Genomic DNA, 24001 nt, shown 5'->3' on the forward strand with positions numbered 1-24001 from the left:
AAAATCGAACTTCTATGTATTGAAAATACTATACACAAAGCAATAGATCCATAAAGACCAGTTATTTTGCTAGGAAACTGATCTTCGCACAGCTGCAAAGTTGCTGGTTGAAATAAGCTGTGGTACTTTTTTTGGCATTTTTTTGTTTTTCAATAATTTTATATAGTAAACAAAAAATTAGAGGATAAATGAAAAAGTATCTTGTATATTAAAACATTAAACTAAAATCCTGCGTTTAAATAAAGTTAATACCTCTTTTAGTTTGGCCAGTACACTAACTCAAAGTTGTCGGTTGGTGGTGGTTGAAATAAGCTGTGAACCACTGTACATTTAAAGTTGCCATCTTTGCGATTATTTGACTCTTGCATTGTTCATGACGTTGTTTTAATAATCAGATATGGATAATTCTCTGGCGAAAAATGTCACGTGAGATACTATTTGCAGTGATAAAACATAAACTGAAATAATTTTAGAATTAAATCAAGGTTTTTATAGTTCTAGACTAGCACAATTTTCGTACGAATTCGTTGATTATTGCAATTGTCTTAGAAAATTATTCCAAAATCATTCTCAGTTCTAATTAAACTGCTAATCAAAAGCTGTAAGATTAATCGTAATTCACTTTACAGGGGAAAATTCTTTGGGATTTTCTTTGAGCTATACTCAAAATTGTTTTCAGTTTGCTTGAGTAGAACAATCCCACAAACACTAATAAAAGATCTTAAATTCAGCATTAAAAGCTAAGGACGAAAATTTAACTTTGAATAAAAATAATGGATTTGGAGACAATTTCATTAAGACATACACAATCAGGTGAACTTAATGATTACCAGTTACTTACCATGTCAGTCGCTTGCAGTTCGAAAAGATTATATGCAGTGATAACTTGAATCCATATGTTGACCGGATGTGAATTTCATTTAAATATGTAATTAACCTGCAAATATTGAGCAATAAACATTTCGGTTTTATTATACTAAAGAAAATTATTTGACTGATAAATCTACATTCATATTATAGCAAACCCAACTGCATCTCATCGTATATTAAGCAGCTATTGGAATGCATAATTGTTTAGGAAATTGCGTGTGTTTGGCTATAGCCACGATGCGCTTGTGGAGCAGATTAATTGAAAGCAGCTCTTGTGGTTCAAGAGCAATTGCGCATTGTGTATATGCTTTGCACTGCCCGCTAAATACAATTAGCGTTAATAAAAGCGAATATCAAGCACTCACAGTTGCCAAGAGCTGTGAAAAAAATCATTTAAATCAGCTGGCAAACCTTCAAAGTAGTCAAAAAAATAAAGTAGAAACGGCAACAAAAATGTAACTGCTCGCTGCATGAACGTTGACCGGACGGCGACAGTCAAAAGCAATTGAAGGGGGCAGGGAAGTGGTAAGAGGACGAGGCTGCAAGTATTGCCAGAGCCAACAAGCAGCACGTTTCGATTACGTTGGCAACACTTCCGGGCCGCTAGCGCCACAATTTCCGCAGCACTCTGTGTAGAAGTCTAGGCAAACTGCCAGAAGTCGAAATGTTGAAATTGGGGGCAGGATCTGATGCTGCTCATTTTAGCATTTTAGCTTGAAGGGTTCATTTGTGTGTGTTATATGTATGTATACGATGTATGCGTTATGTGTATATATTTTTGTATAGCGTTGACCACAGCGTTGCTTTGACTTTGGCTCATTCAATTACCGCTGCCCGTCAGCTATTCCTATTCTAATGTCAATCCCCCCGTCCCCCCTCCTTGCTGCCACTCAGCACGTCTCCGCCATTTGATTTTGTCGAGTGCTCAGCTGGCACATTGCCCTAAGCTCAAGATGAGATACTCTCTGATTATTCGCCGTATGCAATGCATATGCTGGGCAACTGTTTCCAAATGCCGCCTCTTCAATGCAAGTCTTTTATTATAATTTCGCTATAGTATATCGCTTTTTCTCTCTATATTTATTTTTTTCTAGAGTCAAGTACTTGGAATTCGTTGAAATGTAGTTTTTTCTTCTGTTCATTCCTCTATTGTATCTCAAGTGCCTTCAAGTTGAAGTATTCAATTCAGAAACTACTTCATAACTTAACTGTATTTCACAAAGTATTTCTATATATAAATGCTATATCAAAATGTTGCTTTTGCTTTACTGCATTCTGGTCGAAAAGCCATTAATACTTGGCATAATTAATAAATTAATTCGAATGGAAATTAAGACGTTAGATCCCAATTGAAATGCTAAACATTTTGCACACAAATTATTTTGCTCACTTGACTGCCTGAGCATCTCTCGCTCCAAAATTGTGCATTTCATTATGCGAATGCATTTTGACAGAAACTGCAACTGCAACTTTAAGTTGCTTTTGTGCACCTCAAAGTGGCAATCCTCAATGTTGTGTTCGAATAATGTATTTAACATTGAGGTTAGTCTAAAATGCCACACGCATGAATTTCACACACGTTTCAAACGCAGATATTCCAAGTTATTTTCCCAGCGGCATTCCAAAATCATATTGCACATAAACATTCGCAAACATTTGATGTCCAGCATTTTATTGCAATTCAAATGCAGCAGTTTTGTTTGTGATCCATTTCAGCATTTTGACTTTGTTAATTCTATTTATAGCATTTTCGTCAGATATTTTCTATTGTTGCCAAAACATTCCAAGGGAATTTCCATTATTTTTCTAACATTACAAATCTGATTGGTTGCGATCAGACACAAATTGTAGAAGTTATTTACGAAATACTTTTTGTATTAGCAAAACGCCTACTTTGTTAGGCTCTTAGTTGCTTTGGCTAACAACAAATTCATTAATTCTTATTTATAATGCAGTCTCGTATCTTATAGATACATTTAATGACAACTCTCTTTGCGATTATTTGACTCTTGCATTGTTCATGACGTTGTTTGCTCTTGTTTCAACCTGAAACTGGTTGTGTGACGCACGTGCTGCTGCGCCTCTTGCTGCTGATGTTGCCTCTTCTCGGCTGCCAAGTGAAACAATAAACGTTGCTCATGACGGCATAAGATACATTTGCTTGTTACTTGACGTCGCCAAAGTATCTCATGTCGCTTCATATGCGACGCCACGTCACACCGACTGCTGCACATTTAATCTTGAGGTGTTCAGCATATTTGCGGCTTTTGGTGGCATCAACAGCAGCGTCACGTCAAAAACACTTTGATTGTCAGTCAGTTCGCTAGTCAGTCAGTCAGTCATTTTGTCTATACATATCGCACTGAAGTCTCGTATACTTTACAGCTTCAAATTCTCAAACCTTGTCGCTGACAGTCGTAAAATATTTCAGATATTTTTCTCTCTCTCTATTCGTTCTCGGTTCGTCACTGTCTGCTTTGGTCTTCGTTTACCTTGTAACTTTTGCTTTATACTTTATGATGCGCTGCTTTTTGATTTGCCTCAAAATTATTCGCCATGCGCTTTGCATAACAATCAGCAGGGATCCTCATATATATATACTATATTATAAAGTCACTGAGCAAAGCAAAATAATAAAACAGAGTGCGAGAAATAGTGAAGAAGAGAGTGAGTGAAAAATTGCGGCACGCCAGGTGATTACTTTGTTGCCCTGCGGGGCGCAAAAGAATTTAATATGCAACTTGCTTTTGATTGGAAGTTATGAAATTCAAATTATTATCAGGTCAAAGTCAATTTGACAATAGATGATTTTATTCCATCGCGATGCATTTTTGTGCAGTGAAACTTTGCTTTAACTTGAATTTGGTAAAAGTAAAATAAATATATGTTAAAAAAAAGTATCTTTAAGTAACTAACTTTAAAGCTTTTCTTCATTTGGCTTTAATTTGTCAATAGTAGCAAGTAAGAAAGCTCGAGTGGGCTCGATTATGAGATACCCGCTAACCATTTTATATAAAAAATAGACAATGCAGTATTATTCTTAAAATATACCGTATAATACACCACAAAATACTAAAATATAGCGTAGGCTATGCTTGGTATATTGATTAGTACTATATCAATATACTCCATAGGGCATAAAAATACCAAATTCTTAGTTAAAACTACTAAAACTCGTAGTAAGTAGCCGTTTTTGTCATGCAAAAGAATTTCTTAAATATCTTCTAAGTTTTTCATCTAATCGAAAAATTATCGACTTGGGATAAATGTATTTATATGGTTTTTAAACAGAATTATTTTCAAGCAATTAATTCATTCTATTAATTTTTTAAAGCTTTCCATTGCATTCATTAAATTTTAGTTTGTTGTTTTAATCAAAAATATCTTTAAGCAACAATTTTTAAGGCCCTCGCATTAATTCCATTTAATCTCTAAACAGCCTGTTTTTCTTTAGGAAATTTTCAATTTTCAGACTCTCGTAATACGCTTTCTCCCTCTCTATTTGTTCAAGCAAATCACTGAGTTAGGCACAATTTGCTTGGCAGCGGCGCCACTAAGCCGCATGCAACACGCGGCATGTAAAGTTTCAATTAAAATGCTGCATAAAACATTTGCTGCAGCACTTGGCTGAAGGATGCAATTTGCATGATACGATGCCGAGTCAAAACATTTGCCGTTTACCGTTTTCAATTATAACATAAACACTTGCCGCAAGACTCCCAAAATAGAGCGCAGCCTCTCATTGTCCTTGTTGTTGTTGCCAGAATTGTTGTTGCTGTTGCTGTTGTGGCACTGTTGCTGTTTCTGTTGTTTGTTGTTCAGATTAAGCAAGCTTGGCAGACTTAATAAATGAAAATGCAATGCACATGTGAAGCCGCCATTTTGAAGTGCCGCATCTGCATGACTGTGTAGCAAGTGTGTATGTGTATGTGTGTGTGTGTGTTGCAGGAGCAACTTTTCACATATTTGTATCTGTTTGTGTTGTTAAGTAGTTGCCTCAGCTGCATAAATATTTATTGCATATTTTGCAAATGAGTTGCCAAAAGTGTTGAACAACGCCGAACTGAAAACGTAGCGAAATTTTCCCAAAATGTTTTTACATTCATTTGAAACACTTAACACAGACATAATTGCAGCCAGTTTTGCATTTAATAGCTTAATTCGCATATTTCTTGCTTCCAGCCACAAAATTGATTGAGTGCAGTTTATGCGAAACATTTTCCAATTTTCGACAAATTATGTTTCAAAATTGAGGCAAAATTGAAATGAGAATTCTATTTTACTTTGTTAAACTTAACAAATTATATTGTTTAAAAAGAAGGAAGGCTTTGTATTCTAACAATTAATAAATGCTCAAGAGTTCTACCGCATTTTTGAAATAAGATTAAATTGTAAATGTACTTGTGCTTTTTACTATTATTAATCCTGAATTCCAAGAACAATCTTTATAATTCCTTTGTTTGAATTATTGAAGTCAAAAGAAGAAAGCTACAGTCGAATGAACATACCGCAAAAATACTGAAAATATTCCAAAGACTATTTTAGGTATATTGATAAAGTACTGCATTTAAAATACACCAAAGAGTGCAAAATATCCCAAATTTTCAGCCAAAGCTACTTTCATATCTACGTGTTCATTCGGACGGACAAGACAGACAGATGGACTTGGGTCGGAGATGCCAGTTATAAACATTTATTGGAGTCACAAGGTTATAATATCCTTCTACCCATTAGGTAGGGGTATAAAAAATAAAGAATATTTTTAAGGTTTATTTCTCATGATAAATTTTGGTGTTTTATTAGCAATGCTTACTTTACTCTTTTGTTTACTTCGTTTATTTATTTAAGTAAAGAATTAGTTAAATTTAAAGTTAGTACCTTAACAATAAATTCAAACATAAAAAACACAAAACTCATCAACTAATAAGTTATGTGACTGCTTAAACCGAGTTGTAATGGTAAATATGACATTCAAGGCGCAAATTGAAATGGATTTTTAATAGAGTTTAAAGTCATAACCCAGTCGAAATTTCTTTAACCTATCAAAATGCAGTAAAACGAAGTCATCATAACACAAGCTCATATACGGCAAACATTCAAGCACACACTCAACTCTTCGTTGCTCATTTCTTATCTCTGGAGGCGCCACCGCATTTCAGCACTCTCTCTTGACTTTCCCGGGCTGGTGAAAGTTTATAGCCTACCCTTAGGGCCCGTTATACGCAACCAAACTTATTGCGGTGCAAAAATTTTATGTTTTAATTCAATTAGGCACCCAGCCACGCCCATACGCCCCACGCCCCCTTTGCCAACGACACATTTTCAACATTTTTCAGGACATTTTTTTGTATTTTTTTTTTGTGCGTTCGCCGACAACATATTTGCATAATTATGCAATAATTGACAAGCGGAAAAAGGAAATTAAAACGGAATTTCAACTAATTTTCCATGGGCAACGCTGAAAAAAAAAACGACTAAAGAAAATGTGGGCAAGTCATTAAAAAAATGCGGAACTAAATTAAATAGTCGTCGTTAAATATTCTATTATATTGTTGTGGAATTTACAATAAAATAATCGTAGTTTATTAGTTGTAAAGAATGTAAGAATGGCATTTAATTAAGGCATATAAATAACGTTTTAAATATTTTTTAAATTTGCTGACAAATTTAATGAAATAAAAGCATATTTAAAAGGCATTACAAATTCATTATTCTGCCTGCAAAATATAAATCCATGAAACCACATTCGTGTAGCATTTATTAGTAAAGGGCAAAAGCATCGAATCACAATTGGAGGCAAAGCCATTAGCTGCTTGTTCACATCTGTTTTTACACATGTATTGCTTTGCAGTTTGCTCTGCCGAAAACGCCTGCGGCCATGCTTTGAATAATGTTGCAAGCTGTTACAGCTTCTTCCTCCTTTCCTCACTCTCTCCCTCTCTGTTCCTCCCAGAAACAATTGGCCAGATAGTCAGCACGTGTGTGTGTGAGTGTGTGTTTTACTGGTGTGTTTAACAACTGCTTGCAATTCGCATATATAAGTTTACATATTTATCTCAATCTTTCGCACTCTCTCTCTCTCTCTATCTATCTGCATAACAAAGCATTTGATTGCAGCACGCATTAGGAACTATTTTATAGCAATCTTCTATAACTCTCTCTATAAGTTCTTACACACACATGCACACATATTTATGCAAATCTGAAGCACTTCAGGCGTATTGCGTTCCACTTACAAGTTTTGGCGCCTCGCCTCGAAACTATGAATGCAATTGTCCTGGTTAATGCATTGACTTTTGTTATGCCAACACACTAACGAAGATGGGTTGTAATCTTACAGAATTTAAGTTGACTATAGAAGGAATTAATCAAATTAGAATATAGTGATAAATTCTTATTTCAATGCTATTGCAATTTATGTTGATTTTGGGTTGAATTTTAAAGAATGGAATAGATATAAACTATCTATTAACTAGCTATTATTTATCATAATTTTAGTCGGAATATTTACGTATTTCGTCATGGTATTATGAGTTTAATTTATGAAAGAGAAATATTACATATATTTATAAAAACAATTATTTTATAGTACTAAAAAGTTTCTAAAGAGCTCGCAGAGACGAAATGCAGAACTAATTACTATTAAAATGTTAATGGTTGTGTAATAATTTCAAGAGAATTGGTGTAATAAAAATAATAACAAATAGAAATAATGTTTCTATCAATACTATAAATAGTTCTACAGAAATATTAGTATTGAAAAAGAGATTTTTTGAGAACGAGTTTCTTCTTAAAAATGATTATCACTAACTTAAAGCCTCGAATCTCTTCTTATTTGAATGATTCAATAGAAAAACTTTTTAGATCTATAATTATGGATTGTGCAGAGAATATTAATCGATTCATCTTTCTGGTAATACTATAAATTATTCTGTAGAGAGTTTTCTACAGAGCAGTCTCTCTTTTTATCGAAACTATTAAAACCAATTAATAGAGTATTCCGTATTCAATATAATTGCGAATCTCTCACCTGCTGCAGTTGTTGTTGTTGAATGTTTGCAATTTCCATAGCATACTTAAGTGCGTATCATTGCGAGTGCTTCACTGATAGAAACAGCGAAAGTATGCCTTGCATTTTGCTGAGCTTAGCTTGTAAATATTTGCAGAGGGCTTAATTTGTTTATGCATGGCAAACAAATTGTTGGAATAATTAAAATTCCATTTTGCCGCAACGCAACGCCCGAGATCTTTAAAGACATTTTTCGAGCCCAAAGGGAAAATGGAAATGGAATTCATATTTAATTGCCTTTGTACATTGAATTCAAGCTGTTGGAATCGGCATGCATGAGTTCACTTCCATACAGATAGCAAATGACAAGCTGCAAAAGTGCAATGAAAAGAAGAAATGAAAGATAAAAAATCAGCAAAAGATGATATAAAAAAAAAATTGTGCACATGACAAACTTTTTGCCTGTGGCAGCGAGCAACACATTTTCGGGGCACACAAAACTTGATGTCTCAAGTGTGAAGCGAAGAAATATATGAGGACGAGAACGAGGATGAAGACAACACATAAGTGCAGTTTTCCGGCTTTGAATGTGCACATAAATCTTAAGACAGTTAACGACATCATATGGCAAGGCTATGTGTGTGTAGTGTGTGGCAAGGATGAACTTACGTTTGCGTTCTTGCCCCCAAAAATTATATGCCGCGTGAAGCCTGTGAACTTTATGCGCATTTCATTCTCTGCATAATTGTAAGCGCGAGACCGAGTGAGAAGAGATGGTTGTAAGATGCAACTATGAGGACGAACTGTGTGCGCCACCAGTTGAGGAAACCAATTTGTGGTAATTGTCGTGAAATTGCAATTTCTGCAACTGTAATGGGCGGCAGCCAGCAAGCAAGCAGAGATAGAGATACGAGGGCCAAAAGGAAGAGCGTGACTTGGTTAAATGAGGTTGCTCGGTTAAGAAGAAAGTGCAGTGCGAGTTGGTATTGTGCGGGTCTCGTCTGATATGATAAAGTGGACGTAAAAGTAAATGAATGAGTCGAGTCATTGGTGCATTAATGATGCACATGAGAGTGTCAAGTTGCATGCTGCATGAAATATCTCTCAGCATTTTCATGAACTTAATTTAAGTACAAGTATCGACAAGGGGTTATAAACTATTCCAATGACCAAATATCGTTACCATATTTCTTTCCCCGTCCTTCTTTTTTTTGTTTTTTGTGAGAACTCAATTTACGACACGACAGATACATGTGTATAAGGGCTAGATACGAACTACAAGATACGAGCATTACTAGAAGCGAAGATAGTTGCAGATACTCGAAGCAGCAGCACATTACTTAGCTTCACTTTGGCTCGGCTTTATCGCTGCAAAATCACGTGCGCATAAAACTTTCCAATCAGCGGCGCTCTGCCAGCTACAAAAGTGGTGCTTAACAAGCTCTCAGCATCAGTTTGAAGTAGCAGTCGATGCTGCTGCTCCACCTGTCTCTCTGAGTCAGTTGCAATAAGTTTTTTGTCATACTTTCGTTATCATCGTCGTCGTCGTCGTTACTTTTTGCAACTTGAAATGGCAAATCCATACAATAAATATATAAAATGTTACTTTCTGTGTCACACCTGAACTAACCTCAAATAAATTTTCACACATGTGTCAGCCAGGTGCTAGAGCAAACAAAAGAATGAACGCACAACTCTCTCAACGCCATACATCTATATCTATCCATATATATACCAATACACATGCACGTATATATTTAGCACACGAGTGTGGAAAAACTTTCGAGCTCGATAAGACCAACGGGCAGGCTGAAGCTCTACCTGCTTCTCCTGTATCTGCAGCTGAGCACTCTCTTTCTCTTATGGCCCCCAATCTCGAAGACAAAAAGAAACCTTCGCCTTACATTGCGAATGCAACAATTTCCAATCACTTCCGTTGCAGCGACACAATTTTCTATATTTATACTTTACGACAGCAAACTGAAGTAGGGTATAGAACAATGAAAAGCTTTGTTACCTCAAATGAAAACTTACATACACTTCCATAGTGTATAACTGAATTTTTATAGTTTCAAAACAAACAATTTAGAGAGTAATTAAAAGATAAAATCGGATTGAAATTAACAAAAATGTGTTCTTCACATAAAATTTAAAATTTGTGTAAGATTTTTAAAATAAAATTAAATATGCATTATATTTAAATACTTCATAATTAATTATACTAATATAATTAAGGATTTTTTCAATTATTTAATATAATATATTTAAGGGTAGACAATAGAATAATCTTAAATTTTGTATTTAATAAACATTTCTGCAATTGAGGCTTGCAAACATCCTCACAAAGTTGAAACACTTCATTCACATAGTGCACCAAAAAGTGGTTTGAATGCACGCTTAGTTTGTTTTTTAAAGGAATTGGGAAACGGCATCCTTTTTACCCATTTTCGCAGCGACACCAAGTTGCATATTGTATGTGCATGCCTGTGTGTGTCTCTGTGTGAATTTTGTCTATGCTACGGAAACTTTGGGGGCTTCTCTAAAGTGTTGCAAAATGAAAAGTTTTCATGCGCTTTGTTGTTGCAATGATTCGATTTGTTGCGATTGCGTTTTTAGTCTTTTGCATGTGCGCTCAAAGTTTCGAGCCAACAACAAGCAGCAGAACAACGAGTGGCATCGAGCACTTGGGGAAAAAAGGGTTAAGGAAGAAGCTGCGTATGCGTTTTGTTCTGGGCCAAGATAAAGCATGCAATTGCGATGCAAAAACTTTGCCCCACACACACAAACACACAAATACACTACTCTACTTGGGGCTCTTGGGGCAGCAGCAGCAGTAGAAGCAGAAGCACCATGTGAGCTTTTGAAACTTGGATTTATTGTTGCAGTTTAAAGTTAGCATTTCCGTCAGTTGCTAGCTGCCATTTACAGTTGCCACTTGGCATGCTTCTTGCCAGTTTTGCCAGTTGCCAGTTGCCAGCAGCAGCTGTTTGTCAATTGGCCAGAAAATGACTTTCAAACTGCTAACAAAGTTGACTTCTGATTAATTATGGCTGATAAATTACCCAGATATCACTCATACGCCCCACTGGTTAAATCAGTTACACTTAATACTTGAGGGTGCCATAAAAATAGATGCTTCTATTACCAAAAACATAGAAAGCACACTACACAGTGTTCGTGTTTACTTAAGACTCTTTGGGGAGTACATAAAAATGTTGTTTTTGTAAATATTTAACACATGTCGACAGCAGTTAATGCAATGTGCTTTTGAAAGCTGCTGCCAAATACAGCTAAGACTCTGCTAAAACTGTGAAAAGCTATTGCTAATCGCTCATAACAGCTTCATAGCAAATTGTTTTAGTTATTTAGTTCTTAAAGCTACACCAAACGTTAATAAACACGTTAAGAAGCTTAGATGCAATTAGCTTAGTTTTTGTCATTTGGTTCAGTATGTTAATTATTGAAAACAATGATTTAAAAAAAATTCAAATATTTATTTGATATTGCTGGTAGCTTAGAATAAAATCCTAATACAAGAAGTTCAGACAAAAAGACTAAAATATAATCATAATCAATAGGTCACTTATTCATCATGCCTTTCAAGTATTAGTATATTTAATATACTGACTTATAAACACCTCTAAGAGTAAAACGAAAAATATTATCTTAATCAACGTGTCAATTACTCCGCAATTGAAGTAAATACTAAGTTAAAAATTTCTTTCAAATATTAGTATTATTAATATACTATATATAAATCCAAATCCAATTTCTAAAATCCGTTTCCTTAAAATTCGTTGGCAGCAATCAAATAATATTCCCTTCTTCTGTTAATAAATGTCTCTAAAAAGTTCAGTATATTTTTTGCATTTAGTATATTTTTTTTAATATTTTTACTCTCACTCAAACAACAACATAAATTATGTAGCACAGCTTTTAATACTTCTTTTATGTTGCACATTTCGCTCGTTCTGAGGTCGACAAGCTGCCAATTTCTCAGTCAGTCAACCAACCAGTTGTATCAACATTTATGGGCCATGCTCCCTTACACACACACACTCACATAATTATGAGCATAGTTACAACTGTAGTGCCAGCTCATTAAGTTGTACTGGCAAAAACAAAAACACAAAAATACAAAAAAAATGTAAACGTAAGCAGGACAATAAAAATTGTCGCCATGTTGTTTGGCTTGTAAGTTCGTAAAACATTTTTCCACAGCCTCACGCATTTCGTAATTATTGTTTGTTGTTGTTCTACTTGTTTTTCTACTTGAGTTTTTTATTTTATATATACATACATATATATCGTATACTATATAGTATGTAACATAATTTGCGAATAAATGTTTGCAAACAATTTCATAAAAAATAAAACTTTTTGTATTGTGTTGCATTTTCAGAGCGTAAACTTTTCGTTGGCATGTTGAATAAAAAATACACGGAGGCCGATGTGAGGCAACTATTCACGGGCCACGGCACCATCGAGGAGTGCACCGTGCTGCGGGATCAGGTTGGCCAAAGCAAGGGCTGTGCCTTCGTCACATTCGCAACCAAACAGAATGCCATCGGGGCGATCAAGGTGAGTGGAATGAAGGCGGCACCATTTCAATTGATATTACTCCCAGATCCTGGGCATTTTAATGTGTTTCATTTTAAAGGCTTTAAAGGTGTCATTGTTACGCTTCCCATATGAAAGTATTGGGTTTACATGCGTGTGTCTGAGTATCTACGTTGACCGCGTCGCAAAACTGTCGCAATGATTAATTGCTGTGGTAGCAAGAGTCGCGCATATAACACACGACACTCGCATGAACACTGTGCATAATGCCTTTAAATAAGATACCCTTTAGAATTGAAGAAATATAGATTTCACTATACTATACTATACTACGGCTTAAATGCATAAGATAATAGCAAATGTATGTACATATACATATATACTCAAATTCAGAAACATTGCAATTTTAATGCCATACAAAGTTAATATTAGAAGATGTACAACTTTTCATACTGACTGTGTGCCTGAGTGACTTGCTGCCTGACTAAACAGTCAATGCACAAGCCAAATGGTAAGAGTTAGGAGGGTGAAATTTTTGACCAATGTAAATTATGCACTTTCATTTCCCCAATTCATTTTTTTTTTTTTAATTTCTGCATACCTAGCATAAAAAAACTGTGTATATGAAATTTTTCATAAAATTTTCATCTTTTTCTATTTTTATTTATGTTGGAAATTTCAGTTTTTTTAAATGTCTGATATGTATAAAGAAGAATAAATTATATGCAGTTAAAAACCACATAATGTTTTCAATTGAGTACTATCAAATTTATACAATATCAGAAATAAAAAATATAATGTCCCCACAATTTATCAGACACAATTCCCTAACGCAATTCACAGGGTATAACCGCATGCAGCTGTACAACAGCAGCAACAGGAAGTAGAAATGCAAGCAAGACGCCGCCGCTGGCAGCGGAAGAAGTCAACGGCAATGCTTTTCAGTAGCAGAGAGCAGACCAGAGCAGATTCCATAGAGTAAAACCCATTTCCAAACCTGCTACGGTCACACATACACATACACACACACATGCAGACAACCACACACACACACACATATGCCAACACTAATGCAAGTTTTGTGCCGGAAACAGGCAAAATTACAAACTTCCGACAGGCAAACACAAACACATGTAAAGCACACACCAAAAGCAAGTGGGAGATGAGAAGCAAGGAGAGGAGTCCAGTAAAGAACAGGGGATGGAGCACAGGGAAGAGGGCAGGGGAAGAGGATGTGGGCGACTCCAACATGTTGTCTCTGTGTCTGTACATTGCACATAATTTGTCGCCTTTTGCAAGATGAATGTGTTGCGGGCGAGCTGCATTATATTCACACACATACAAAGCACACATACATATGTTGTATACATACATATAAATAAATACATAGTGAATGTGTGTGTGGGTGATGTGCAATTTTAATGCATTTGAAGTCAAATTACTGAATGCCAAGCACGCACCAAGCCAACGCAATGAGTTGGCTCGCCTCGACCAAATGATTTGGCAAGTAACTAAGCTTTGTTTGAAAGAGAACTGGGTGAAGAAGAGAAGGCGGAGAGAAGCTGCAAGTCATTGCAGTCCATTGACGCCTGAAAGTATGCAATGCCTGGGCTAAAAGAACGAAACGCATTTAATATTAATGTGCCATGTTTATAACCCCGACAATTTATTTTACCAGGCAAAAACACGCCCACACAGCGCATTCAACTGTTTGTTTAACGGACTTTTAGCTTCTTCTTCTTGTTTGTGTATTTACGCTGGAATGCCTGGTAAATGTGAAGAGCAAACGATGATAATATTTTTCAGCACATGCAGATTTCTTTAGCGCTCGTCTCGCTAATTTGTCAAGAGCTGTGCAAGTTTTTTGGGTTTAAGTCTGGTCGCGTTGATGGCCAGGTCGTTTAACTTGTTTTTACAGCTGCACAAACACAGTGAGCGAGTTGGGGAAGATGCGAAATTTAAGGGCAACAAAAGTAAATGAAATCATTACAAAAGAATAGAGTTTTTAAATAGTAAATTAAAGTAAATGTCCAAACAATAAGACTACATTCAACTTTAAATTATTTCGATCAATTTAATTTAAATATCAACACTTCTAGGCATTGAAAACAAATTTCTGAAGATTAACATATAATTAATTATATCAAAGAGAATGAACATTAATCTGTTCTAAACAAACATTTCAATTTAAATCTCAACAAAACCTTGTAATACATTTTTCTTTTCTATATGTTTAAGGTTTTAAACCAACACATTTAAGTCTTTTCTTAGTCAGGATTGACAATTATTCTATAAAAGTCAACCAATATTTACATATATAAACTGTTCTCTGCTTCCTTTTCTAATATTAATCATAATATCCAGCTTATAAGTCCATTTATTTTCTTAAGATAAACATCGGCCGCTCAACTGCTGACTTTCTTTCTTTATGTTGGCATTTCAACTAAGCGTCGTACAACAGCAACTTTGGTGACCTGTTTAAAAACTCGGAAATTTGCCTAATTACTTTGTTGCCAGCAGCAGGAACAGTCGACGGCAACGACAACCACAGCAACGGCAACAACAGCAGCTAGAGCAGCAGCCGGTCATAAAAGTCGCGCCACAGCCGCAAGAATTATAGTCAATGTAATTAAAGAGCACTTCTGTTCTGTACTGTTCTGGCTGCCAGGACACAAGCAACACAAGCACCACAGCTCATTCTCTTGCTGCTCTCCATTCTGCTCCATTCTCCATTTTCTGGGCTGCAAACTGTGCCGGCCGCAATTCAGCCGGAAGTTGCCTCGGTCGCTCGTCGCCTGCTCTCAATGATAAAGTCTACATAAACCGGGAAATGACTAAAGTGGCTTGGACCCATTCCGGCGATAGTTAGCTGAGTACGGAGATGGCAAGGCAACTGCATCTAATGCCCCGCTAAATGTCTGCTTCGCGCTCTTTTTTTGGCCTGGTTTATGTTTTAGTTTTCGCCCAGTCACAGAGACACAGTCAAGCCAGCCAGCCAGCCAGTCAGCCATTGAGCCATTTGTTTGTTTTGTTTTGGGCTTAGTAAAAGGTGTAAATAAGGTCGCTTAGGCAAAATGCAAAACGCGAGAGAGAGGCACAACTTGCGCGGTTGAGGAAGCCGCTGCTGTCGGATGCTCTAGACAAACATTGGCTTTGTTCTTCTTCTTGTTATTGCCCGCGGTCTCAGCTTAAGTGCGCATCATTATTTTGATGTTGTAAGCCGCCGCCGCAGTGGCCATAAAACTTATCAAAACAGCTAAAGTTGGCTCTCGTAATGCCGAAGCGCGCTCTTGATGCCTCACTTGCCACACAGCACTCAAAACCAATAGCTCAGACCGCCCAATGCATTCATGCAACTCTCGAATGATTACAGACAGACAAACAGACAGATACATTGGTAATTGCGACCACAACACTTCCATAAAATTTTATGCAAGTCTGCCTTGGAAACAGATGCGCGACAAGTGCGGCAATAAATTGATGGGGAATACAAGCTACAAGCTGAGGCAAAATAGAACATTGCTGACATCACATTTGGAGATATGTAGGCGTAGAAGGGATTAGAACGAGCTGCGATTGTTAGAGTTATTTGTTGTGCTATTCCACTAAAAAAAAACAGAAATGAAGCAGAATCTATTGCAACAGCTTCAAATTTAAATAGAATGTTTAAATAATGATATAACTATGTGAATGTAAATAAAATATGACATACCACCACAAAAGATATCTTAAACAGATTTAGGTTTCAGAAGACATTAGAAGAATTTCTTAATATATAAATATAGATGAATTCCAATATCATAAAGATTTTAAAGATTTATCTATTTCTACTCTCGCTTCGAATAAAAAATGGTTCATAATTTAATTGGAGATACATTATTTTGAATTTAATAAAAATAAGAGTAAACAAAGCCATAATACATTAATTAGTAATATTTAAATATCGAGATGAACTCCATTTACTTTAAGAACTTTAAGTGTAATACATATATGGAAAATATAAATTTAAAAAATGTATATTTCTGTGTCTATAAGAAAATGCTGATTAGTTATTTTTAACTAGTAGTAAAATAAAATGAAAGAACATCACATAACATAATCTTGAAGAATATCGAAATCGAGCTAGTTTCAACTCTATATCTGCTCTGCTTGCAATGTAGAATTCCAACATAGCCTCAACACAATTGCAATCAATTACACTTGCAGTAAATAGCACCATTATTATTCAATTGTCTCTGCTCTTCTCGTTCTCGTTACAGGCCCTGCATCAGAGCCAAACAATGGAGGGCTGCTCGGCGCCCTTGGTCGTTAAATTCGCGGATACACAAAAGGAAAAGGATCAGAAGAAGATGCAACAGTTGCACGCCATCTGTGGCATCAATGCACTGACACAGACACCCAGTGGCGCCGCGGCAGCTGCCACAACGCCCACAGCCAATGCGGCAACGGCATTAATTGCCACAGCGCCAACAGCAACACGTCCCAATCCCTCAATGGCCGCCGCCTTGGCCGGAGTGCCCACAGTACAAAGCGCTGGCGGAGCGGGAGCTCAGACCGCGACTCTAGTCACGGTGCCCACATCGGCGGCGCTAAGTGCAACATTGGCGCCCACGCTCCTCGGCAGCAGTCCGCATCATGCACAGACGCCGGGCGCAGCAGCGGCCGCAGCTGCAGCTGCCTATCTCAGCGCGGATCCGACGGGCGGCTTGGGACCCGCGTCGGCGGCACATTTGCAGTTGTATCAGCATATGCAGGCCTATGGATTGCATCCGGCTTACCATCTGCAAGGTAAGTGCAGCAATTGCTAGGAACTACTTAGGTGATAAGCCAAACAGAAGAATTCCTACAGCTCTCAGTTAGTCATTTCCAACTCCTCCCTCAAAACCCCCTTAAAGAAAAAAACTAAAGATAAAAAAATGAAGAAAAAAAACGTCCACAGTGTTTTTTTTCCCTGTATTCTCTGTGTATCGCTCTCTCTCTCTCTCTCTATGTACCTTTCTCGCTCTCTTATTTAACTATTTTATTCTTTTTTTGTTTATCACACATTTTGCTCGTTCTTGAAAAAGAAAAAAATCGTATTTTCCTCGTATTGTTCGTAATTTTCCGTGTTAATTGCGCGCACTTTGTGTTCCAAAAACTTGATTTGTGTCTCTTTTATTGTTATTTTCTTTGACTGCAACCCACAAAAATCCAAAAAAAAAAAAAAAAAATTGTTGTTTAATTTAATTGCGTGTTTAGTTCTATCTATTCGTTGTTCTCATTATTATTATTATTTATCTATCAATTTATCTGTTTTGTGCAATTTGTTGTTTCGATTGGAATTACAATTAGTTAAAGATTAGTTTACGTTGTGTGTGTGTGTTTGTTTTCCCCGGTTGCTCTCTGTGTGGAACCCAAAGAGGAAATGAAAAAGGAAACCGTAGATAAAGCAAATGATTGGCAACCAATGCAGAAAGGCACTTTGAATGAGCTGCTAGAGTTATTTGGGGAATTAAATTGTTGAGGTATCGATTGCGTTTGTTGGTAAAACAATTAGCTAAGGGAATAATTGGGATACATATCTGATAATTTGATTATAAGAGTATAGTTTATATTAAAGAGAATCCTTTCAAGCTTTAGTTAGTATAACCAGTAGTTGTCTTAGTTCAGGTTTAGTGAACTTTATTTTGTGTAACACCGAAAGATAAATGACTTTAAATATGTAACACGACTAAGCACCTGAACACAACAGCAGTTGTCATTTGTTGAGCATTTAAAAAAGTAAACAAGAATTAATGTAAAAGTTTCTTTACATTTTTCTTCTTTTTTTTGTTGTCATCCTTGTTGTTCTCCCTAAAGTTGGCGTCGCTTCATTTATAACAACCGACCTCGGATGACACAAAGTCAGGGTGTCTAACAAAGACTTGAATAAAAAGGGAACAGTGAACAGTGAACAGTGCCTGCTGTCGGTATCTTCCCTTCAGTCATTTGCAAAAGCGACAACTGTCAAATAATTAATTTCAATTTAAGCAACCAAAATTTGCATAAATGTAGAACAGACAGACAGCACAAGAAAATGAAATAAAACAATGAAAAGGGGGAAAACAAAGTCGAGTGGGTTTTATTCAACTATTTCTCTCTTTTGCATGATGAATAAAACAAAAATTGTAATAGGATTAAAAGGTGGACAGGCTGGCTCAGGCAGGCTCATGACGAGGCCCAGGCGATGGCCAAGGCAATGCACAGATTTCGGACGAAAAGCATACACAGATACAGATACAGATACCATTACAGTTACACTTACAGTTGGAGCAAGAGTTACAGTTACAGCTGCCAGCAGACACACGTACGTGGCGTCAATGTGAACGTGTTGCATATGCAACGGCGCTTCATTAGAATGACCAACATGACACGCCCCCATCACACACACACACACACACATACACCTTTGGCTTTCCCCCCGCCTTTCCCCAACCAAAAGTACACATAGAGATAGCGCTCTGGGACACTGGAATCTGCCCCCCAACCGAGAATGTCTGGCCAGTCTCGACGACGTGAACATTTTGCGCATAACAAATCAAGCACAAGAGCTTGCAGAAAAAATCACAGACAGCCAAATGTTGAGCGACGCGTGATGTAATCGTAAAAAAAATAGTTGAGAGAAGCAAGTTAGTTGGGCTTTGAGAACATTGAAATGCTCTACAAGAATTAATATAGTATTTAATCTAAAATAGTAGGAAAAAATGTAGAAAAAGTTGACAATAATGATCTCTTAATTTTACAACTATATTTCATTAAGCATGTATTGAACTACAATGCAAATTTCAAATTCTTTAAACTAAAGTAGATGGGGATCAATGAGGATAAACCTTCAAATTTGTGAAGCATTTTAAAAGTTGTTCAATAAAAATTGCAGTTAAAAAGTTAGTATATATCAAAGCTTGAGAGCCTTCAAATGCTCACAATTGTGTTTTGAATATTTGCCATCAAAAAGAAAGAAGTAAATGCTTAAAACTATTGGTGGATACAAAATATAAGACAAATCCACAATCTAATTTAAAAAAATTTATCAACACTCAGGCTTGAAAGCTGTTGAAAGCTTAATTTGAATCTAAATCTGATTATGAAGGCTTGAAAGCTGTTGAAAGCTCAATTTGAATCTAAATCTAATTTTATTTATTTAGATTGGTCATAAATGAAAAAAACAATGAATAGAAATAAATGTTTCAAAGTCTTAGAATCGGCCAAAACAAAAAAAAAAACAGAAACAGGAATTCAAAAGAATTATTAACGCAAAAGCTTTAAAATTGTTGAAAGCTCATTGAGAAGCTTTTGCTAAATATTGAAATTCAATAGAAATAGATAAAAATGCGTTACCAAGTTCATAGAACAGTCATTAGGCCTTCTCGCATTTACGGCATAGATTGATGGAGGGCGTGGAAGGGAAAACCAGGAACAGTAAACGACGGTAAGCGGTGACAGTAAGGGCAGATGGGCAGTTAGAGGCAACTTAGAGCGACGTATGCCACTTGAATAACAAATGACGTTTTTAAATGTCAGCAACGGACTCTGAACGAGTTTCTGAGAACCGTAGTCAGACTTGTAGCCCGCTCCGCCTCTCCCCTTCTAACGCCTTTGGTTGAAGTCAAAACGCTGATGATGGTCAGCAAATGTATGGGACGTGCCTTTTATGGTGAGCGCACTAAAAACCGTTAAGTGTGCGACCTGTAAACGCTGCTGATTTAACCAATTTGCGACAAAGAGTGGAAAATAGAGAATAATTTTTTGCGCTTTCTTCGTTAAGATGTTGCAAACGCTAAAGTGTAGGGCGTGGCTTGCACCCTTTTGCTAATTATTTAATAGTTCAAGTCGCTTGCAGCATGTGAGGCATTTAAGCTAAAACGTTCCGTCTTTGTATGTGCGCTTGTTGCGCATGCAAAAACTTCCTTTTGGGCTGCCGCACACATGTCTGGCATTTTTTGTGTGTTGCCCTGCAATTTTTATAAGCCAAGCCAAAGGCCCTAAGGCAACAGCAGCAGCATCAGCATCAAAGCGGCAGGTCGAGTAAACCATAAGAAGAAAAGCAGAATACTAAAAATTGCAAAGAGGGTCCTCCTAATACCCAATAGCCCCAGGACTATGACAAGCAACGCTCTGGCATGTAAACAAATGCAGCAAGTAGAGAAAAAGGAAGAAAAATAAAGAAAGAAAGGGGAAAAAAGAAAAGGTGAATCTACGTAGCCGCAGGTGAGGGTACTTAAAGTTTTATTATGCCGACAAAGCCCCTTTGGGAGGGGGCGTGTCTCTCGTTTGATACTCTTTCTCTCAGTTGAAATAATGGCTTTTCTTGCAGTTAACTTGCAGCTCATTCAAAGTGCAGATTGTCAAAAAGAAATAGCAGCAAAAACTACGTGTCTATGTTGTATGTGCTCATCTATTCGTAGGCATGCCACACACACACACACCCTCTCACACACACACACACACATCTATATAAATATAACACACAATGCCTGACAGTTTAAATGTTCGTGTTGCGATCTCTCTTACTCTCTCTCCACTCTCCACTCGACTCTATATATATATTATATTTGTCTACATATATTTGTTCAGGATTGTCTTCTCGTTTTGTGTAGCTGCTTGCCTAAATTAACTTAGTTAACAAATTCATTCATAATCTAAATCCAAATAGCAGCAACAAACAACAGCCCTCTAATTATATTGAATGCCAGCCACGCCTTTCATTTCAAGCTGCCTTTTATAGCGCCTTTGATTTAATTGAATTGAATTTGATTCTATTTATTTTTATATGTCTAACTGCATTTGAGATTGAATATATATATGTCTATGCGTTTTAATGTTTATATTTTATTATATATATTTTATTATTATTTATATTCATTCCTTTTTTATTTCCTTATTATTTCAAATTACTTTTTTGTTTCCTTTATTATTTCTCAAAATTGAATTCAAAATCATTTTCAAAATTCCCTCATTTTATTGTTTTGCTTTCTTTTTTATTTTGATCACACTTTATTTTATCTTTTCATTATTCGTTTGCTCTTTTATGTCTTTATTTTTTTATTTTTATTTTTTGTTATGATTTGTATGTTATAAATATTTACATAAATTTACATGAAACGAAAAAAAAAATCGAAACAAAATTAATTTTTAATTTCTTGTAAATGTAAATAATCCAATTGGGTGTGTGTTTTCTTCTATGTTTTTTTATATATAAATATTCGTTGAACATTTTTTGGTATGTCTATGATTGACTCTGTGGTCATGTACAAAAAAAAAACAATCAATCAATCAATCAATCAAATCAATCAACCAACTCAACCAAAACCTTACAACCATAAAACCAAAACTCAAAACTGTACAAAAAAAAAAACAAAAAAAACAAAAAAAATATGGAAACTGAAATCAGGACTAAATTTCCACCCACCGGATAACAGTGCCCACCACAGCCAACTCGGCTCATCATCCGGCGCTGCCGGCAGCACACCAGCAACTCTATCGGCTGCCAACGCTGCAAGCGCCGCCGCAGCGGCAGCCGCAGCAGCAGCAGCAGCCGCTGTCACCGGGACAGCACCACCACCACCATCTCTCCCACTTGGCGTCGTCGGTCCATCATCCGCAACCACATCCGTCTACAGCGGCGGCGGCGGCAGCAGCGGCAGCGGCGGCCTCACTGCCGCCGGGCATGCTGCTGTCCCTGGACTGCTCACCAATGCATCCATGTCTATGCAGAATCTGGTAACACTGCTAAGCAACAACAACCCACACAACACAGCAAACAGCAACAACAGCAGCCTAAGTCACAGCCAACGTCAGCAACATCAGCAGCAGCAGCAGCAACAACACCATAGCAATGGCAATCCGCCGCTTCTCAGCAACAGCAACATTACTAACAACAGCAGCAACCACAACAACCACAACACCAACAACAACAGCCAACAACGTCAGCTTCAAGCGAGCTATGCGACAAACGCTGGACAATTGGTCACGCATGCGCATCACACATTGAATTTGGCTCAGCTAATGGGCGTGGCACCGCCACCGCCTCCAACAGCAGCAGCAGCAGCCACTCAACAGCTCGCACTGAGCGCACTTTGTAAGTAACTATAAAGATACTTTACATATATATATATCGAAAATATATATAAATCTCTTTTGGTATGTATGGAATATTTGTATGTGTGTGTGTCTCTAATTATTTTGCAGGTGTGAATGTGTCTCTTTCTGTGTGATTAACCACAAATTGTCTGCAATTATTTATCGTTTACTAATAAGTGAAAATACATCTTAAGACACACACTCACTCACTTCTACTCACAATCAAAAGCCGCCTGCATGCGCTTTGCCCTGCTCAGCAAAAATTCAAAATAATTTAATACTAAATAAGCTAACCGCTGAGTCTACACAAAACTCAAACCCCCCCAAAAAAAAGGCCTCCTATATTTCTCCCACATAACAATCAAAATATCAATTTAAGTAAATTTTCAGCATTTACATTTCCCAGTTTTATTTTCTTTCACGAAATACGAAAGCAATCCTACTCTAATGCAGTTACTTTGCTTTTCCCCCCTCCGTTCCCCCTGGACACAGCCTATTGTTAATTAAAAACACATGTAGTCATATCTCTGTTAGCATTGGCCCTCTGGCAAATGTTTTCATGCTTTTATTTACCCCACACACACACTCTGTCAATAAAAAGCAAAAAAAAAATGGAATTTTTATTCAACAACAATAACTAAAACCGTGCAACAAAATGCAAATAAACGCAAAGAACACAAAAAATCAAATCAATGCCACAGCAGACAACAAAACAAATACTATATATACATATGAAACTTCGTTGATTGTGTTTCGACACAAAATAAAAAAAAGAGAAACAATAATAATAATAATAAAAAGAAAACAATTGGAGAGAAATCATTTATGAAGCACTGAAGATGCGATGCCCTATAAAATATTCTGCTATTCAATTGCACTCGTATAATGAATTAATTAACAGATTTACACCTAAAGTATAAGTAAATATTGTTAATATTACGTATACGCATTTTAATCAATCGAATCTTTCCCCTACAAACACCATCACAAAATCTCTAAATCCTTTGCAAGTGTATTGCAAAATGACACTCCAGCATATGCAAAGTTGCAATGTCAATGAAAGTCCTTTCAATTTGAAAACAAAATCCAAACACAATTGTAATAAAAATAAATACAAAACATACGCTGAAATGAACATAAAGCCGTTGGCCTCGATCCCCTGACAATGGGTATTAAAAACACTTTCAGACTGCAAAAATATATGAAATTATTATCAAAATATTTGCAAAAGCTCAAGCCTTGCATGCCAGAAAGACTTAGTTTGCATACCAAAGGAATAATACGGCTCAACAGCAAAAACAATTCAGTTTGGTTTAACTTAAACTTAAAAGTCTTAAAGTCTAAACGTATGTTAAGTATCAATTTTGAATGCTAAACGTATACGATTTAGTCTTCTGTAGATTCGGGCTTAGTTGTGCTTTCAATTAGCATTTACCAAATTGGTCAAATGAATGCTGCAAGGCT

General features: G+C 36.5%; 1 protein-coding gene and 1 long non-coding RNA gene across 6 annotated transcripts in view; one reads left to right on the forward strand and one right to left on the reverse strand.

Annotated features, from left to right (window-relative positions):
- Positions 1–24001, forward strand: part of LOC117565858 (CUGBP Elav-like family member 2) — a 65936-nt gene that overhangs the window by 40333 nt on the left and 1602 nt on the right. For 2 of the 4 annotated variants that reach the window (XM_034245186.2, XM_034245190.2), the window contains 3 exons: positions 12282–12460; positions 16699–17227; positions 21849–22535. In XM_034245186.2, coding sequence (XP_034101077.1) covers positions 12282–12460; positions 16699–17227; positions 21849–22535 — 1395 coding nt within the window. Of the gene's footprint in view, positions 1–12281; positions 12461–16698; positions 17228–21848; positions 22536–24001 lie in introns of those variants that run through there. The other 2 variants (XM_034245189.2, XM_034245187.2) reach the window with 2 other exon arrangements.
- LOC117565861 (uncharacterized) overlaps positions 1–24001 on the reverse strand; it is a 51927-nt gene that overhangs the window by 19553 nt on the left and 8373 nt on the right. Inside the window, exons 1-2 of one of the 2 annotated variants that reach the window (XR_007954622.1) lie at positions 7901–8006; positions 842–937 (exon numbers count right to left, since the gene is read on the reverse strand). This is a non-coding gene — a long non-coding RNA (uncharacterized LOC117565861). Of the gene's footprint in view, positions 1–841; positions 938–7900; positions 8007–24001 lie in introns of those variants that run through there. The other variant, XR_004571940.2, reaches the window with a different exon arrangement.

Source organism: Drosophila albomicans, chromosome 2L, assembly GCF_009650485.2.
Source record: "Drosophila albomicans strain 15112-1751.03 chromosome 2L, ASM965048v2, whole genome shotgun sequence".
Classification (NCBI taxonomy): Eukaryota; Metazoa; Arthropoda; class Insecta; order Diptera; family Drosophilidae; genus Drosophila; species Drosophila albomicans.